This window comes from Astyanax mexicanus, chromosome 14 (assembly GCF_023375975.1).
Source record: "Astyanax mexicanus isolate ESR-SI-001 chromosome 14, AstMex3_surface, whole genome shotgun sequence".
Lineage (NCBI taxonomy): Eukaryota > Metazoa > Chordata > Actinopteri > Characiformes > Acestrorhamphidae > Astyanax > Astyanax mexicanus.
This window is the reverse complement of record NC_064421.1, coordinates 18,900,668-18,918,826: the sequence shown is the minus strand read 5'-3', so window position 1 is coordinate 18,918,826 and position 18,159 is coordinate 18,900,668. Positions and strand designations below refer to the sequence as shown.

Genomic DNA, 18,159 nt, shown 5'->3' with positions numbered 1-18,159 from the left:
ATCCACACAATGTATTTTGCAGCACAGAACGTCAAGCAAAACAAATCTAGGGCTATGTAGAAGTATATTCAGACCACACCCTGTCCTACATCTCAACCATACTGAAAATAAACAAACAGAAGTCCAGTCTGCCATAACTAACCACTAAAAGTAACCACTGGAAATGCATCTTTAAGGTTAGTATGGAGTAGCCATTGATGCATTTTTCATATCCCAATTCTCCACACATTTTCTATTTTGGACTTTTGGGACAAGCCAGGACTGCAGGAAGGCCAGCCTGCTTCTTCTGCCGACTTTACAGTGGGGCAGCATATGGTTCTGCATTGTCTTGTTGAAAAATGCATGAACATCACTGGGAAAACATTGCATATCATACATGCCTTTGCTGTTGGTGTTGTACCTCCTTATAAAATGCAATATAATGGCTGAACAAAGTATTTCGCAGCACAGAATGTCCAGAAAAATAAATCTGGAGACATGAGGAGCTATGTAGATGTATATTGAGACCACACCCTGTCCTACACCTCAACCATACAGAAAATAAACAGACACTGTCTGCCATAACTAACCACTAAAAGTCGTCTGTCAGATCAAAGCAGAAACATATTTGTGATTATTAACACTGTGCAAAAAGTCTTAGAGACTTTATTTATATTTATGATAACATTCAAATGCAGAGATTTGAATAAAAAGAATGATAGAAGGGAGTTTAAATAACCGCCAGAGAAAATCAACAATTTAAACAAAGCTGAGACTTCAGCAGTCACTGTAGTGTAGCAGCACGTGCCCAAAAAATTCCTTTTGCCTTTTCTTTCTTATAATCTTATAATCATGTCATAGCATTACAACATCCACTGCATAGGCTAACGTCTGCTGAGCGGAGGTGTTGACAGGCAGGGCTGTTTATCTCTCTGATAATGAGTGATCTCTGGGGAGCTGGGCTGTATGGGGACTGGGGTGTTAATCCATGTCCTTCCCAGCTTGGACTCCCTCCGCATTTGGCTTACACTCAAACAAAGCACCTTATACTTACACAAAGTCTGCCCTCCTCTACACAGGCCGGCCAACGACAACCCATTAAAGCAACTCTCCCCAGCCTCAGTGCTGTTCTTAACCTACAGGGAGCTGCCTTACACTCTACATTTCAAGCAGAGAGAAAGAGACATAGGTGCACACATGCACTGTAAAAATGGCCAGAGATTTCAATACAGTATCAAAAACTAAAAAAACTTTTAAAACAGTGTATTATTGAAGTTGTATCGATGAAAATAATCATTGATCACTAATACAATAATCACCTTTGTCTCTTCAGAAGGTCACTTTTCATTAAACTATTTAAGGGATTGTGAGGAACTTTAGTGCATACAGGGCAAGCCCACATGCCTATGCTGATCGTTTAGATGGCACCGTATCAAGAACAATCATTTAATAAACTAATAATACCACAGGAGCAATGGATTACTTTGTCAAAAGTTCAAAATGCCATTAAAAACTTTTTAATGTACAAAACAGAAGCCTTAATTTAAGCATTTCCAGAATTGGTATTGACTGCTCTGAGCAACACCCTGTGAAAATGTGCACTATGGTCAGATTAATTTATTATACAAATACAGACAATCATCGCAGGGTCTGTCCTGGTGTTGAGCTGTATCAGTACACTTATGTGATGGCAGAAATAAAGCAAAAAAAGTTCCTAAAATGTTAATTTGTTTGCTTTTTGGAGGAGAAACCAAAACCAAGACATCTAAACCCAGATAATAACCCACATAACGACTCATGTAGTAAACTTAAAAGTATTAAACAAACCAAAATACTCTGTGAAGCATTACAGTGGCTCTTATCTGGAGTGCTGTATCTTGTGGTTTCGAGGTAACTCTTGGTCTTCTTTTCCTGGAGCGGTCCTGATTAGATCCAGTTTCATCATAGCGTTTATGATGGTCTGTGTTTGATTGATTGCACTTGTTTTGAAATGAAGGGAGGGAGGGATTAAGCTCTGCTTGCACACATATATTTTTTTGCAAGTCTCTTTTATTCTAGAGAGAGTAAGAGGGCAGGTCCGGTCAAATCAATCTTAAACAATATCTGCACCACATAATTCCAACTCTGCAGAATCAAGACATTATATCACATAAAAGATCAAAAATCAACTAGAATCTTGACTTGATAGAATTGAACACCCCTAAAGCAAAGCCGTTCAGTCCTGCCTGTCCTGTCAGTCTCGCTCATCCTCATCTGTTCCCTGGCCTTTCATCTGACTCAGACTGTCTGTTATCCTAGAAGACACAATGGAGCTGGCCGGGCAATCCTGAGAGCAAACACACATAGCCATCTTCTGGCCTTTGTTGGGCCTAGAGGATTCTCCCCTTTAAAGGTCCAGCTCCAAAGCCACATTGATAGCCACTGGAAGCAGGACTGCACCCCCTGTCTCTCACACAATGCTGATTGTCTGGCTGAATACAATGTCTGTCTTCTCCTCCTCCAGCACAGGCAGTCTGCGGGAACTACCAGTCTTTCCCCCTCTTCCCCTTAGCGTTTCTACCCTCCAGTGCCATCGATAGACGCACACATACGCATAAACAAAGACAAACCCAACACAGGATCCTTAAAACAGACGGATGTCTCCTTCATGTGCAACAGGATACCCAAACCTGAAAGACCAGTTCACGAGCCAAATGTATTTATTCAGTATCTTCCATCATGCTTCAACTGAATGACGGATAAACCACAGATATACAGTTTATCACACATCGCTCCTGCGTTTATTGACAGAAAAGCTAGGCATGTGGGAGTCCCCGGTACTCCTCCACACCCATTCTGGACAAGAACCGCTCAATTCTGTTGTAGAGATGTACTATCTTTCTCGCACAGAAGTCTTAAATTAGCAGTGCACTGCATCAGGGGCCAAAACAATCTCACATCAGGCGGTGGTGAAATGTCTGCGGTCAATACCTCAGGAGTTTCCAAGACCCCAGCAAAAAAACAATAATAATAAGCCCTGCCCTTCAAATGGACAGACATTCAGCAAGAGACTGTGGGAGGTGCTGCAATACATGCTTAAAAATAAAGGCATCAAAAAGGGCTATTTGGAGAGATGCCAAAGGAGAACCACTTTAGGATTTTGTTTCCTTTTAAGAAAAAAAAAAACAAAAAAAAAACAGACATTTAACCATTTCAGCCAGGAGTGTCCAAATGGTTTCCAGAGGGAGCCACATTAGAGCAAACCAAAGCATCTAAGGGTCCACCAGTCTTTGCTATACAAATATTTAAATCATAAAAACTATAAAAAAAAAAACACACACATAAATGCATAATAAAGCAATTAATGTGTAGCAAACATTTAAATGTATGTTTCTGTCAGCAATACGGTTTTATTTTTGCTCCTAAACATTTATTAATAGGGCAGTGTTCTAGGTAGAACCTAACAATACCATACATAATCGCATTAAAGGAGATACGATTTAATATAATGCAATACTGCAAGCAACTCAATATACTAGACCATGAAGACCTGAAGAAAACAACACTGCTATTTAGCAGTCAGAGTTAAACACAATACAAAATGAACCACAGTGGCACCAATCCTAACATGTAAACTATTTTAACAGTACTATACAGTATTGTCAAGCATTGATACTTTGATATACAGCTGTGGAAAAAAATAATAGATTACTTAAAATGATAAGTTTCTTTGATTTTACCAAATTGAAAATCTCTGGAATATAATCAAGAGGAAGATGGATGATCAAGCCATCAAACCAAACTGAACTGCTTGACTTTTTGCACCAGGAGAGAACATGCAAAGGTGCACGAAACCTGTGATTAAAAACCAAAGTTATTCCAACAAATATTGATTTCTGAACTCTTATAACTTTATGAATATGAACTTGTTTTCTTTGCATTATTTGAGATCTGAAAGCTCTGCATCTTTTTTGTTATTTTCAGCCATTTCTCATTTTCTGCAAATAAATGCTCTACATTACAATATTTTTATTTAGAATTTGGGAGAAATAAAACACCAATGTTCATTTTACTAAATTTACATTTAAACTGATTGAGAAACTGAAGTGGTCTCTTAATTTTTTCCTGAGCTGTATATACATATTTTCTTACACACGTATTTGTGTCCATGCTTCTTTTTTTCTATATCTTTCAACATACATTTAATCTCTTTAAATAGCTACCGTAGTTAAATTAAGCAGATGTATTTGCATTGGCAACAACGGACACAAAAGTTTATTGTTTTTTATGAAATTGACAGCTTAACAACCAGGTTTCCACTCAGTGTTGAATGACATTTCAGGAACTTGCTTTAACGTAAACTAATGCAAATTAGGCTGATAGGAGTTAAGATTTACATCAACTCTGTGCATGAGGGAAAACCCTACGTCAATCTGTAAACACACTGGAGAAAAAGAGAGAGAGTGTGTAAGCACCAGGGGTCTGCCATATCGTATTGTATTCAATAATGTTGCAAAAAAAAAAATCGCAAGAATTTTTTTTTTATGATAACAGCAATATTCTTGATAGGATTGTCTATTTCATATTTGTTTTGCTACTTACTGTACTTACTCTTTAAATGTTTGCTTGTAGTTTATATGCATTCACTAAACATTTTAGTAGAACTGTAGTAGAATATTCTTAAACTATTCTTGAACTGCATGAAAAAAATCTGTTTTGTCATATTGCCACGAATATCGTTAACCGCAAAAATACCCTGAAATATTGTGATATTATTTAACAACCATATAACCTAGCCCTAATGAGCACAGGGGAAAAGTATATAACAATGGCTGGGAAGAAAACCTCTAACACATTTAATCCAATATTTTGATGCACTGGATGTGAAATTTCAGCCATTTAACCAAGCCAAGAAGCATTAAGCAACCTTCATTCTGAAAAGTGGATCAGAAAGGCAGTCTTTTTTTTGTCATTTTCAAATGCGTTTCATAATTACGTCATGATTTTTCATGGCAATAATTCTAGACTCTCAGTCTCTTTTAGATGGTTTTCCACATCAGTCTATTGCTCACAATGCATAGGGGATCTAGTTCTAGTGATTATTGTCTGTTCTTAGCCTGTGCTGAGTGCTGAGCTAGCTCAATAAATGTTTCCGGCCTGCTTTAATAAGGAGCATAGTGATGATGGGAGGTGCCATATGGGGCTCTTTATTAAGAAGTTAAAATGGAGAGCACTCTATGAGCTGACTCTTGCAGCAGTGAGAGTGACGGAGAAAGTGAGAGAGAGAGAGAAAGAGAGAGAGAGAGAGAGAGTGTACAAGAGAGAGAACAAACACAAAACCCAGAATAAAAGAAAGAGCAAGCAAGTGTAATAGAGAGCGGGAAGTCTCAGGTATATGTAACTTTATTTCCACTGGGAGGACTGTTTGAGAGATGTGTATTTATAAAAAAACGGCTACACACTGTGAACAGGACTTTATATACTGTATGTGTTATGTTTCGTGTTCCTTTTACAAAAACGGCATTAAAGGCCAACTTTGTTGGGTAAATCAGGCTTAGTCTGGCTCTCATTGTACAGTATATTTAGATGAACTGCATGTATGCATGCAAGTATGCTAAATCAGTAGCGCAAGCTTTGCAAGGTAAGCATGCTCTGAGCTGAATGTTTACCCTGTGTCTGTGCACTGTAAGGTGGGATGGCCCACCTGTGGTACCTGCGTAGTGACTGTAGCTCCGCCTCCAGTTTACGACTGAGCTCCACAGCTAGAGCCCGTTCTCTCTGGGTAGCCTCCAACTCCACCTGGATCTACACGGGAAACATTAGCACACTATTTATTTAACTGAATGCACATAACATGCATATGTTTAAAAAGGACTCCAAAAAAATAAGTATAATTGAGTGGTTAAACAAAGTCATTCAGGATGGTTTAATATAAAATGGCTTATAACAGACGAGTGGTTATTAAATCAGTCTTTAGGGATTACTAGATGGTCCATATTTTTGCTATATACCTATTAGATTCGGTAATAGTGTTGCAATTGGTTGCAATGTCAAGTCCTTAAATATAGCGAATTTATTTATCCAAAGTCTACACAATATAACAATATTTCATCATATTGTGATACATTTTGTTGTTCTAATATACAATTCACAGCTCTGTAAAAAAATTAAAGAGCACTTCAGTTTCTGAATCAGTTTCTCTCATTTTGCTATTCATAGGTATATGTTTGAGTAAAATGTTTAATAAAACATTTTTGTTTTATTCTATAAACTACAGACATAAAAATAGTCATTTCGAGAATTGATTTGCAGAAAATGAGAAATGGCTAAAAAAAAACAAAAAAGATGCAGAGCTTTCTGACCTTAAATATTGCAAAGAAAACAAGTTCATATTCATAAAGTTTTAAGAGTTCAGAAATCAATATTTGGTGTAATAACCCTGGTTTTTAATCACAGTTTTCATGCACATTGGCATGTTCTCCTCCACCAGTCTTACACACTGCTTTTGGATACCTTTATGCCACTCCTGGTGCAAAAATTCAAGCAGTTCAGCTTGGCTTCATGGCTTGTTGTGATCATCCACCTTCCTTTTGATTACATTCCAGAGGTTTTCAATTTGGTAAAATCAAAGAAACTCGTCATTTTTAAGGGGTCTCTTATTTTTTTTTCCAGAGCTGTACTTTTCTGAAAATACTGTGAATATCATTGTTGCTTCAGCATCTGATAACTGTCCAACTTAACATTTTATTACATTAACAGTCTGACATTAGTCTGAAATCAAATCACTCAGGAAAACTGAGGGAAAAAAAAAAGATTTAGTAGAACTGTTTTATTATTCAGGGGAGACATTCTACTTTGGTGTGATATCACTGCTGTGAGGATTTGATTGCATTCATAGACGAGACTATTGGATAATTACCACACACCAACTCATCCCGAAAGTATTGGATGGATCACAATCATGCCAGAGAACACAGTTCCACTGCTCCACAGCTCAATACTGGCTTTATACAGGGCTTTTATACCACACTAGGCCATACCTGGCATTGGGTAAGGTACTAATAGGTTCCTGCGTGTCTGCTGCAGAGAGTCCTATTCTTTTGGCAGTACTTTTCTACCGGAACCCGACAACATGCATATGTGTGCATTTGCACATCTGTGTCAGCAATGGGTGGCACATAAAGTAGCTGAATGTATTTCATTCATTAGACAGGGTGTCCACAAACATTTGGACATATAGTGTAAATATTGTGCAGTGCATAAAGGTATTTAAATGTGGTGATAGATGTAGTGTACTATTATCTTAATTATATCTTTTATAACAATGGCCAACATAATGACCTAAAGCTGATAATGATATTGACCATAATTAATGCGAGATCCAGAGCATGGACACACACTTACACAGTTCTTTGAAGAGGGTTTATCACTGATAAATAAAGGCAACTGATAATAGCTGCCATTTCATGTTTATGGGAGTGTAGTTTGATTACGCTTGTGCGCATCTTATCTCAACTGTCAATTTGAACTGCTTATTGCGCTCACGAGACTAAAGCTCATCTGTACTACACATGAACACACACACACACACACAAACACACACACACACACACACATTCATTTATTCATTCACTCATTCTTTTCCTCTCATACACCGCGAGGAACTCACTCAGAGGGGGATTCAATTCAGTCTATTGTCTCCCCACTCAGCACCTTCTCACAGCAGCATGTTGGGTGACGGACGCAGGCTCAGGCCCAGTACGATGCAGGCAAGGCTGGGTAAACACGTCCTCGGCCTTTCTGTGCTTAAACCTGACCAGCAGTAAAGCTTCTGCTAATGACCAGCCGTTGAAACAGATCTATTGTTGGTGTCACCCTCTCAACAGCTGGGAGAGGACACGCAGACAATGGAGGTCGTCTAAACAAACACAACAACCTGGCCTACAGTAAGAGCAGCAATCAATTCAACAGTCCTGCAATGCGGGGGGATAGGGAGGGAGAAAAGTTAAAGGGAGAGGGATTAAGATTAAGAAATAAAAGTGTGCTCACAGTTCAGAGTTCCTACTGATTTCACACTTAGTTAGAGTGATAGCTGTATGGTGCCTGAATAGCTGAACTGGGCTTCCTGAGCCTTATCTAGACACTAATGGAGGACTGTATCCTGACACATAGTTGCATTTTTAGAGAGATGCGCATTAGAACACAACCTATGCTACAGTTTAGGGTTCTTGGCTATGTGCAGGGTGTGTAGGTTTGAAGCAGAAGCATATGCTTTTGAAAAATACAGAAAAATGTCTAAACATCCATGAAACATTTTTCTCCCATTATAGTATCCCCAGTAATGCCACAGCATTGCAGAGTAGCATCACAGCGCGCTCAGAGGAAAGTGCAGCAACTCAGTTCCGATACCTCAGTGCACAGACATCTTATGTTGATTGACATCACACTAGGAGTGATTAGAGGAAAGAGCGCCCACAAAAAGCGAGGCCAATTGTGCTCTCTCAGGGCTCCGGCAGCTGATGGCAAGCTGCATGACCAGGATTCATACCAGCGATCTCCCAATCATAGTGTCAGCACTTCAGACTGCTTCAGACTTGAAAATATGTTATCTTAAAGGTAGCATACGTTACTCTAAAGACTCAATGTACTCTTATTTAATTTTCGGTGTGCTGACACAACTCCAAGACAGATCCTGTTTTTTTTACTTTTTGCTGATAACTGTCCAGATGGTCCTTTCAATGGTTCTTTTAATGGTCCAGAGTTCATCCCAGATGACTGTGAGCACAGAGAAGTAGACACTGCTTCTGGACATGGTTAACATAAGGTCTCTGTTTTGCACAGAAAGCGTGTAAGCACTGTTTGTATCGCTAAATGCTCGGCGTAAGTTTGCACATTTGCCCTCTACGTGCTGAAATTCCAAACAATTCCTTAAATCATTCAATGATATAATTAATTGGAATGGGAGATAAACATTTAAACAGTAGTTTTCACACAACAGTTGGCTTTTATGACAAACTAGAAATCTCTAGAAGTCTCTTTTTCTTCAATATTTGTATTCTCTTTGACTTCAGTATTTTGTGAGACTGCTTTTGTATCGAGTCATTATAATCCCTTTCTGACATCACTGGTTTGAAATGACATCATTATTTAGATTATTAACATCTTGGTGAAAGTGTTCAGGCCTGAATCACAGGAACAGATTTATATTAAAAGACAAGTTGAGCAGAGAGAACCATAAAATATCTTGGTCTCATACTATATGCAATGAAATAAAAAGTAAATGTAAGAAACACTCAACTAACTGGGGTATTTGTTTCTAAGTAAATTTGACCTTTTTATCTTCACAAAAACTAGATTTAAAAAAAAGAAATAAAAAAATTAAAAAGTCTTGAAATGACCTCAATATACTAATAATTATTTATGTGCATTATTATCCACATTCCAACCCCAAACATAGCACAACAAAAAATCCAATTAGATTCAGCTTGTGTGTAAATACAATCAAGCTGTTTGCTTCCTTTCCACTTAAGTGCATGGTAAAGGATGCAAAAGCAGGCGTGTGTTAGTGTTCCTGACCTACAGGACGGCTGCTGTATGGTGACTGCTATAAACACCTTTGCCCTAAGTGCCTGCAGCTTCCGCGCTGGCACAGCCCAATCACTCTAATTACTGGAGTGCAGGTCTCACAAGTCAAAGAGAACATCAAAAAGAGGCTAACCTCTAAAGTCAATATGTACTTTTCTCCAACAGGGAGCAGAGCTCGACTTCAAAGCCGGATTCTTTTAATCATATGTATTTTATCAGCATTCATTACAATATTATCCAAATGAGGTCCATCGAGTAGCGCATTAACTTGGAGAGATTAAGCTGCGGAAAGGAGAGTGGCTGCTTCGACCTTTAGGAGAGGGGTGCAGAGTAGGGCAGCACTGGGCTGAGTGGGGGCAGGCTGCCAGAGCATGGCCTTTTTGCCTCAGTGGGGAGAGACAGTAGCAGCGCACACACACACAATCACACAATCACAGACACACATTACACTTATTCTCTCTCTGCTCTATGCTGTTATACTGTTTATAAGATGTGAACCAAGAGGAATGTAATTGAAGGTTTTGATGCCAAGCCAAACCACTTTGTTCACAACTGTCATCACAATGGCTTTCATTCTATTATGATTTGGTTTCCATTGAACAGACTAGTGCGATGATAAATATAAGGAAAAAAGCCACAAAACTGCTATGGTATAAAACTGCATCGGAAACTGCATCAGCTTTTATTATTTTACTCATTAATTATTTATAGTTGCATGTAAAAGAGAAGCATGACTCAATATGATACAAATGTAATAATGATTTACAGAATAAGGCATTTGTTCTTATACCACAGATAGATCCAATCCTGCAATGTGGTTGACTGTGAAATGTTGTGTGATAATGGCGCTCTGACCGAAGTATTGAGGCTAATTTATGGTCAAGGTTTAATATGAACACATACAGCTCTGGAAAAAAATAAGAGACCACTTAAAAATGATGAGTTTCTTTGATTTTACCAAATTATAAACCTCTGGAATATAATCAAGAGGAAGATGGATGATCACAAGCCATCAAACCAAGCTGAACTGCACCAGGAGTGGCAAAAAGTTATCCAAAAGCAGTGTGCAAGACTGGTGGAGGAGAGGCCAAGATGCATGAAAACTATGATTTAAAACCAGGGTTATTCCACAAATTATTGATTTCTGAACTCTTAAAACTTTATGAATATGAACTTGTTTTCTTTGCATTATTTGAGGTCTGAAAGCTCTGTATCTCTTTTTTGTTATTTTTTTATCTTTTTTCATTTTCTGCAAATAAATGCTCTAAATGACAATATTCTTATTTGAAATTTGGTAGAAATGTTGTCTGTAGTTTATAGAATAAAACAACAATGTTCATTTTACTCAAACATGTACCTGTAAACAGCAAAATCAGAGATACTGATTTAGAAACTAAAGTGGTCACTTAATTTTTTTCCAGAGCTGTATACGGTTATGAACAGAACCTTCTGTTGTGCATAGGGTTGCAACGGTATGAGATTTTCACGGTATGATAACCATCTCAGAAAATACCGCGGTATCACGGTTATCACGGTATCACAGTTTGTTACATATATTATTAAACTGACCCTTAAAGAAATTACAACAAAGGTTTTTTGTTCAATTAACTATTTATTGTAGAAACCTGGAACAACTATATAGATAATGTCTCCTTAAAAAAAAATAAACTGTACACCATTAGGTGAAGGAAACCAGGTTTTTCCACTACTCTTAAGGTCATTAAGGGTGTATAAAAAAAAAAAAAAATTAAAATAAAAAAAAAATATATATATATATATACACACACACACACACACACACACACACACACACACACACACACACACACACACACACACGTCACACATTACATGTCCTCTAAGAAGTAAAGATCCTATGTTTAAACTATTCAGTACAATATTTAAGTTTAAATTATTTAATATCTGATAAACTGAGCCTGGGTCAGTGTCTGATCAACAACTGTTGTAAACGTCCGTTTTACTGCCAAGTTGGTATATAACCAGATAATGCAGAAAGAGGGGATTTATTTCTGACATGATCCTCACAATAGAGATTTCTATTTTAAGGCTCTCACACCGAGTCTGGTTTTAACATATGAAAAACAGGCACGTCAGAATTTGAAAATTAACGCATGTAAATGAATGGCGTCTTTCACATCCAGTCCGGCCAGGACCTTTACACGGACACATGCATCCATCGTAGCACGCACTTCACGCCTGTACCTGCGTGCCCAAATTTCGGATAACTCAGCGCTTTTGCGGGCGCTTACTGCATGGGTTGTGCACGACTACAAAGAGGTTTTATTTATGTTCAGATTAAAATTATAAACTAAACACATACTTTGCGCTGCACGGCGGGGTGGTGTTCTTGGAGATGGGAGAACAGGTTTGACGTATGTCCACCTTTAGCTGTGACTTTACGGCCACATTGATTACAAATCGGATAACCATCCTCGGGTGCGTTCGGCGGGTCTCTGAAATAGTCCCACACTGCTGATTTTAGTTTAGCCTTTTTTTAGGCGGACGGAGATTTGTTTAGTCTGATGCACTTTCTGCTGTTCTCAACGCTGTGTGCTGAGCAGCTGAAGCGGAGCAGAGTTGCGCATGCGCGGGTGAGTTTCTCCGCTGGCTTGCGTTTTACCGGTAATAAGCAAACACACACGGTATGATAACCGTGCATTTTAATACCATGGTATACCGTGAAACCGGTTACCGCTGCAACCCTAGTTGTGCATGTTCTATTAAAGCTTACAGATACGAATGGAACTGAGCAGCACCACTGGAAATCATGGGGCAGTTTCGTCAGCAGTTCGTGCAAAGCATGACCACTGCTATATGGACACAACCGAGAAGAAATAAGGGGCTAAATTTATTTACAGAACTTAATTTACACTGTTATCAACTATAACACTGCTGTCTCTTTCATCGTTTTTGTAGTAAGTTCATCATGTCCTCCATCACCATGTTGCTGATGTCAGTCTTTGAAACTCTGAACTACCCTCAAGTGAATATGTTTAATATCTATGCCAACCTAAAGATGCATACCATTATGTGAATGGAACTCTCTTACTCTCTTAAAGTGAAACAATAAATGCTGATGATGAAACTGTGGTATAATCCCAATAATACAGTCCAGGTTTGTGCTATTAGGTGAGATACAGGCACTGCAGTCATTAAGGAAGGAGGCTGCAGGCCCCCCTTGTTTATTATCACTTAATACAAAGCTTGTTTTGGTTCTGAATTAACCATTCAGAATAAAGTGATAAGCCAAATCACTTACTGTCTTTTATACACAAGACAAAAGAGCCTGTGTCCTCATCTGGCACAGCGCTCTCAACAGAGCCCAGGCATGCAAGAGGTGTCGATAACAGAGCTTGAGGCAGTCACTCAAGGCTTGAGGCAGATAATTACACACTCTGATAATCAAATGCTGGCAAATGAATACAGATATCACAAAGACGAAATATAGTAATAAAAAAGAGAAGCTGCATCTGGATCAGTGTTTGATGCAGAATCACTTTAAAATGGTTGTTTCCTTCAGCATTAGCAGAATACAGGCCTGGAGCACTTAGTTTACTGCCCCAATCTTAAAAACTTCTACTTTTAGGAGTAAGATTTCTGGATTGTTTGTGGTTAATGAATATGAACTGAGTATTGGCTCAAAGAGACAAACAACCAGGTCATATTTTTCCATCTATGGACAGAAGTATTGGGACACCTGCTCATTCATTGTTTTGTCCAAAGTAACTGTCTATTGTTCAGGGAAGGCTTTCTACTAGATTTTGGAGCATTGATGTGAGGATTTGATTGCATTCGGTGACAAGAGCATCATGAAGGTCAGAATGTTGAATGAACACCCTTCAACCTTACCTTCCAACCCGCCCAACTCATCCCAAAATACTGGACAGAGAACATCACAGTTCCACTGCTCCAAGCTTAATATCTCTCTTTCCTATGCATGGTGCCAATGGGTTCAGGTCTATCTGCTCCAAGTTGTCTTGATGTTATTAGCAAATATTTAAGGGAAGAATATATTGTTCTAGAAAAAACATGCTAAAAAATATTATTGTATTATTAGGGCTGTCAATGAACATGTTAATTTTGATTAACTCATTGCAGAAAATGTAATAATGCACAAACAATTCATTATTAATCTATTTGAATTAATTAACATGATGTATCCTGAACAGTTCCAGGCACTATAACATGATGGAGGCAACTACTCAGCCCCCATAATGGAGGTGTAAAAAAAAAAAAAAAAAGAAACTTATGCCAGTTATTTATTGTATGAATTTCTGCTCTGCTAAAATGAATTAGATTTTTTCTATTTATATGAATGAATGAAGTTACACTTATATAGCGCCTTTATAAAAACCCGCACCGGTGAGAAGCCAACAGCGTACAGTGTAATCTTAACCGGAAATGACCGTCCACCTGAAGGACTGCATCGGGCACTACAGCATTTACCCGAGACAAGAGTGCCAATCCATATCTGGGCACACAGTCATACATACATATTATACACACACAATCATATATAATACACATACCTATACATACATACATACATACATACATACACAAATTAATTTAGAGTATTCAATTTAATATTCTCTGTGCAATTTTAAGTATTTTTTACCTATATACTTTCACAGCAAAAATTTACCAACTTCATTCATTCATTTAGAGTAATGAATCAAAGAGCATGTAATTAATTAGATAGATTTTCTATCACCTGTCAACATCAAATCTTACATATCAGTATAAAAATAGCATTATTTTTTGGCTCAATTATATTAATGGGTTCTGCTCTTTAGTTGAACACAACTGCTGTTACTGAGGACAGCAAGGGTGATTAAGGTAATTTCCATAGAATTCAATTGAATAATATATTTTAATTGAATATAAATGTAAATGTAAATATCACGATAACGCAAATATCTGGGTCATCATTGGATACAACTTAAAGCATCTGGATGTATTCATGTAAGCATGTCATTTTGAATTGTACTTCATGTGTATGTTGCTGTGGGTCTATGAGCGGGTCCAGTTCAGTTCAGAGGGTGGGTGGTAGGGTTCGGTGGGGTTAGAGGAAGCAGCAATAACGATTTAGTGTGTTAGCAGCTTGGGAACAGGGCAGGCTTGTGTGATCACTGTGTGGCCGTCAGCGCTCAGAGAGAAAAGCTGCAGAGCAAACACAGGTGCTTCAGGGCCAGGGCAAGAGCCCTCAACAACAGCCTGCTTCAGCTGACCTCTACAGCCTAACCCCACCCTCCACCCCCCCACCAGCACTCCAGCCCTCCAGCCCAGGCTTTTAAAGCACCCCAAAGCCTCTCACACACACACACACACACACAATCTTCTCTCATCCATTCGGTGAAGATGTATGAAATGGCTGCTGAACAGGTTCCTGTTCCAGTGCTCAGGTGAGGCACAGAGATGAGCTGAAGAGATAAAACTGAAGACAGGGAAGAGCCTGGGGGTCTTCTAACACTCAAACTGAAAACATGTTTTTGTAATACACACCAAAACGAATAAAATCAGCAGCATCTGTCCACGTTCATACAATCTTGGCTCAGTGACTTAATGATAATAATAATAATAGCAGTTAACTTTCACTGTCTCTAAACTATGAGTGGCAGTAAAAAGCCTAGCAATTAATTTTCTCCCTGAATAAATCTCCCGAAGCGTACGTGCTCCAAGTTTGATATAAAGATTTAGGACTGAGCTTTTGTACAACATTTTTATTCTTCTATTCACCGCTTTTAGTCTTTTTTTCCCTACAGCTTTACTGTCATTTCTTTAAAGTAAAATGTCAGTCGATAAATGGAAGTCCTGTTCATTTTTAAATTGTTTTGTGGATATGTTCCCAGCACTGTTGAGTAATTTTTCAACAGCTGTTCCCATTTGGTTTTAAATTAAAAACCCCACTATGTAATCCCAGGAGTCAATCTGTAATTAAGGGGATTTACAGAAAAAAACCCAAGTGCTACATTAATAACAAAATGTAATATATTTCTTAATAAGCCATCAGTCAAACCATCTTAATTGTAGAACAGAAAATGCTGGAAGTCTCCAGAAAGCTTTGACAGGAAACTCCAACTGGACTTTTTCAGACGGTCAGCATTCTATATGTTTTTAAAACAAAACAAAAAAAGTCCTGTCATTTTTAGCTTGATCATGTAAAACAAATGTTGAGTTTTTAATTTGTTAATATTGTCAGTACAGGCCAATTTGGTAAAATCATTATTTATGTAATGGGAAGTAGTGTGAAAATATACTCATTTGTCTTGGTGTAAAATCCCAAACTTGTGACCATGATTAATATACCCTAAAAGTATATTTTTATTTAAGATTTTATAAACTGAATTCTTTCAATACATCCCTGGTATAGAACATTGGTGTGAAAAAAGGGGAAGAGGATGAGACTTCATACATTTTTTGATTGTGGAATTTAGCATTTCACCCTAAATTGGACTGCTTATACTGCTGGTGCACCATTACGTTTACAACTTTATTAAAACTCTGTTATAATTGCAAATTGATGTAGATATATAAATGTAAATGCACATCATTCAGAAAGCATGTCTGAATAAAATAATATAAAACAGTACTGAATGAAATGCATTTTGCATCGACTTTTCTGCAAGACATTTCTACAACTGCTGCAGGTAGCCACTAAATTTATTTCAGTTATAGTCACCTATGCAGTAACATATGCGCCATTTAGCTGAACAGAAGGTTCTTTTTTTTATGAATAGTTACATTTTTTCATTTACAGTAATAAATCCTACTTAATTGTTTTTGTTAGGGGAAAAAAAACACACTCCTGCAAACATCAAGAGAATGTGGTTAACAAATGCATCTTAAAATATGTGTGCTGGAGGGGGTTAAAGTGTGTGTGTGTGTGGTGCAGTGCCCAGGTCATGGCCCTGACTCAGCTCGGTGGCTGAAGTGTCCTCTCTCTCTCTCTCTCGCTCACTCTGAGAGTGTGTTTACTCAGCTCTATCTAATGACAGCCCTTTTACAGCACTCTGCATTAAACTCAAGGGCTCCGGCTGCATCAGATAAATACAGCAAATCAAACATGCTTGTGTTTGCGCTGCTCCTCCCCGACAGGCCTGTGGCGAGGCATCGCGGCCTGATGACCGACCCTATCATCTTCAAACCGTGCGTGACACGGCCTCACGCCACTGCTCTGCTGTCACTAATCACTGCAGGTCCGCCTCCGAGTCAATAGGGGTTAATAAATGATAGGGTTATATTGGTTAATGGGCTGATGATTGAGGGGGTCAGCATTTAGGGTGAATCCAGGTTCCGGGGGACCCATTTTAAAAGCAGGGCTGCTAGTGTAACAGGTGTACTGTATTGTATGAGCTTTGACAATCTTTTCTTATGGCTCTGTTTAGAAAACTGTCAGATTAATTGAGGCATTTTGCTTATACTTATGAAGTTAGCCTATACTTATGAAGTAAGCCTTTTACTTTAACAGCTAAAAGAATTGTTTTTATGAACTTTATCCTGAAAGTTATCGGGACTAAAGTGGATTACAAAATATAAACTGACAAAAATGTGGAAAAGGAAGATGTTTTTCTTCACTTGGCTTGACTGCACACATTTATATCAGGCTAACAAATTGTTTATGAGTATTTTTACTGTGGACCTCTGCCTCACTCTGCCTCCAGCCTCGTTATGTCATGTGATCATGATCATCAGCATGAAGAGCTCCCTCTGGTGCTGCATGCAGGTAATGCAATTTGTGATTGCTGTTACTATTTTATCCCAGCCTTTTCTGTGTTTTCCATTTAAACTCATCAAAATAATGCTAAATAAATACTAATTAACCTAATATCTCTAGTCTGGGTGTTGACATTGCAACAAGAAAACCAATCATAGCACAATACATTTGTGGGTTGTGGAACTGCAGGATTTTGGAACTTTTGTTGTGAAAAGTATCTGCACTACTTGACTCAATTTTTGATATGTGATTGGTTTTATTAAACATAGCTCTCTCCGAAATATAGCTAGTGTCTTCAGAGTGATAACACTAACAGCGAAGACTGCTAAATAGTTGTAGGGCATAGATTTTCTCTGGCCAGTCAGTGCTCTGAAAGGAACCTCAAGCACGCACATACAAAACAGTACCCAGCTCTAGGTACAACTAACTAAATTTGCCTAATGGAAAAGCAAAAAAAAGAGTCTTGTAGAGTTGAATCTTGTATGTATCATTTAAAGCATCATGCAAGTCTGCATGTTAGACAAAGGACATCTTTCAGTTAAAATAAGTGATTCTTGTCATGTTTAATGGTGAAGGTACCAGGCAGAGGTCTGGCTTGTGAGACAATTCTAAAATGTGCATTTATATTGTACCTCTATTTTTACATTGTAATAAACCCTATTAGTCTTTAATATGAGACGTTTTTGCGAACAGGCAAAGAAAACATTCATCTGTAATAAAAAGCTAAGTGTCCCATTGAATGTATGCAAAGCAGATGTAATTTGAAACAAGGCCAGACCAGGAAATCGAGAGTCTGTGGAGGATCCCAGGTGGGCCGGTAACATATCTGAAAACATGTAAACACAAGGACGCTCAAACAAACCGCAAACTAATCACAA

At 38.1% G+C, this 18,159-nt stretch overlaps 1 protein-coding gene across 5 annotated transcripts in view; it reads right to left on the bottom strand.

Annotated features, from left to right (window-relative positions):
- mipol1 (mirror-image polydactyly 1) overlaps positions 1-18,159 on the bottom strand; it is a 75,387-nt gene that overhangs the window by 10,892 nt on the left and 46,336 nt on the right. For 3 of the 5 annotated variants that reach the window (XM_049464064.1, XM_049464063.1, XM_049464067.1), the window contains one exon: positions 5,663-5,763. In XM_049464064.1, the coding sequence (XP_049320021.1) occupies positions 5,663-5,763 (101 nt within the window). Of the gene's footprint in view, positions 1-5,662; positions 5,764-17,972; positions 18,108-18,159 lie in introns of those variants that run through there. The other 2 variants (XM_049464065.1, XM_049464068.1) reach the window with 2 other exon arrangements.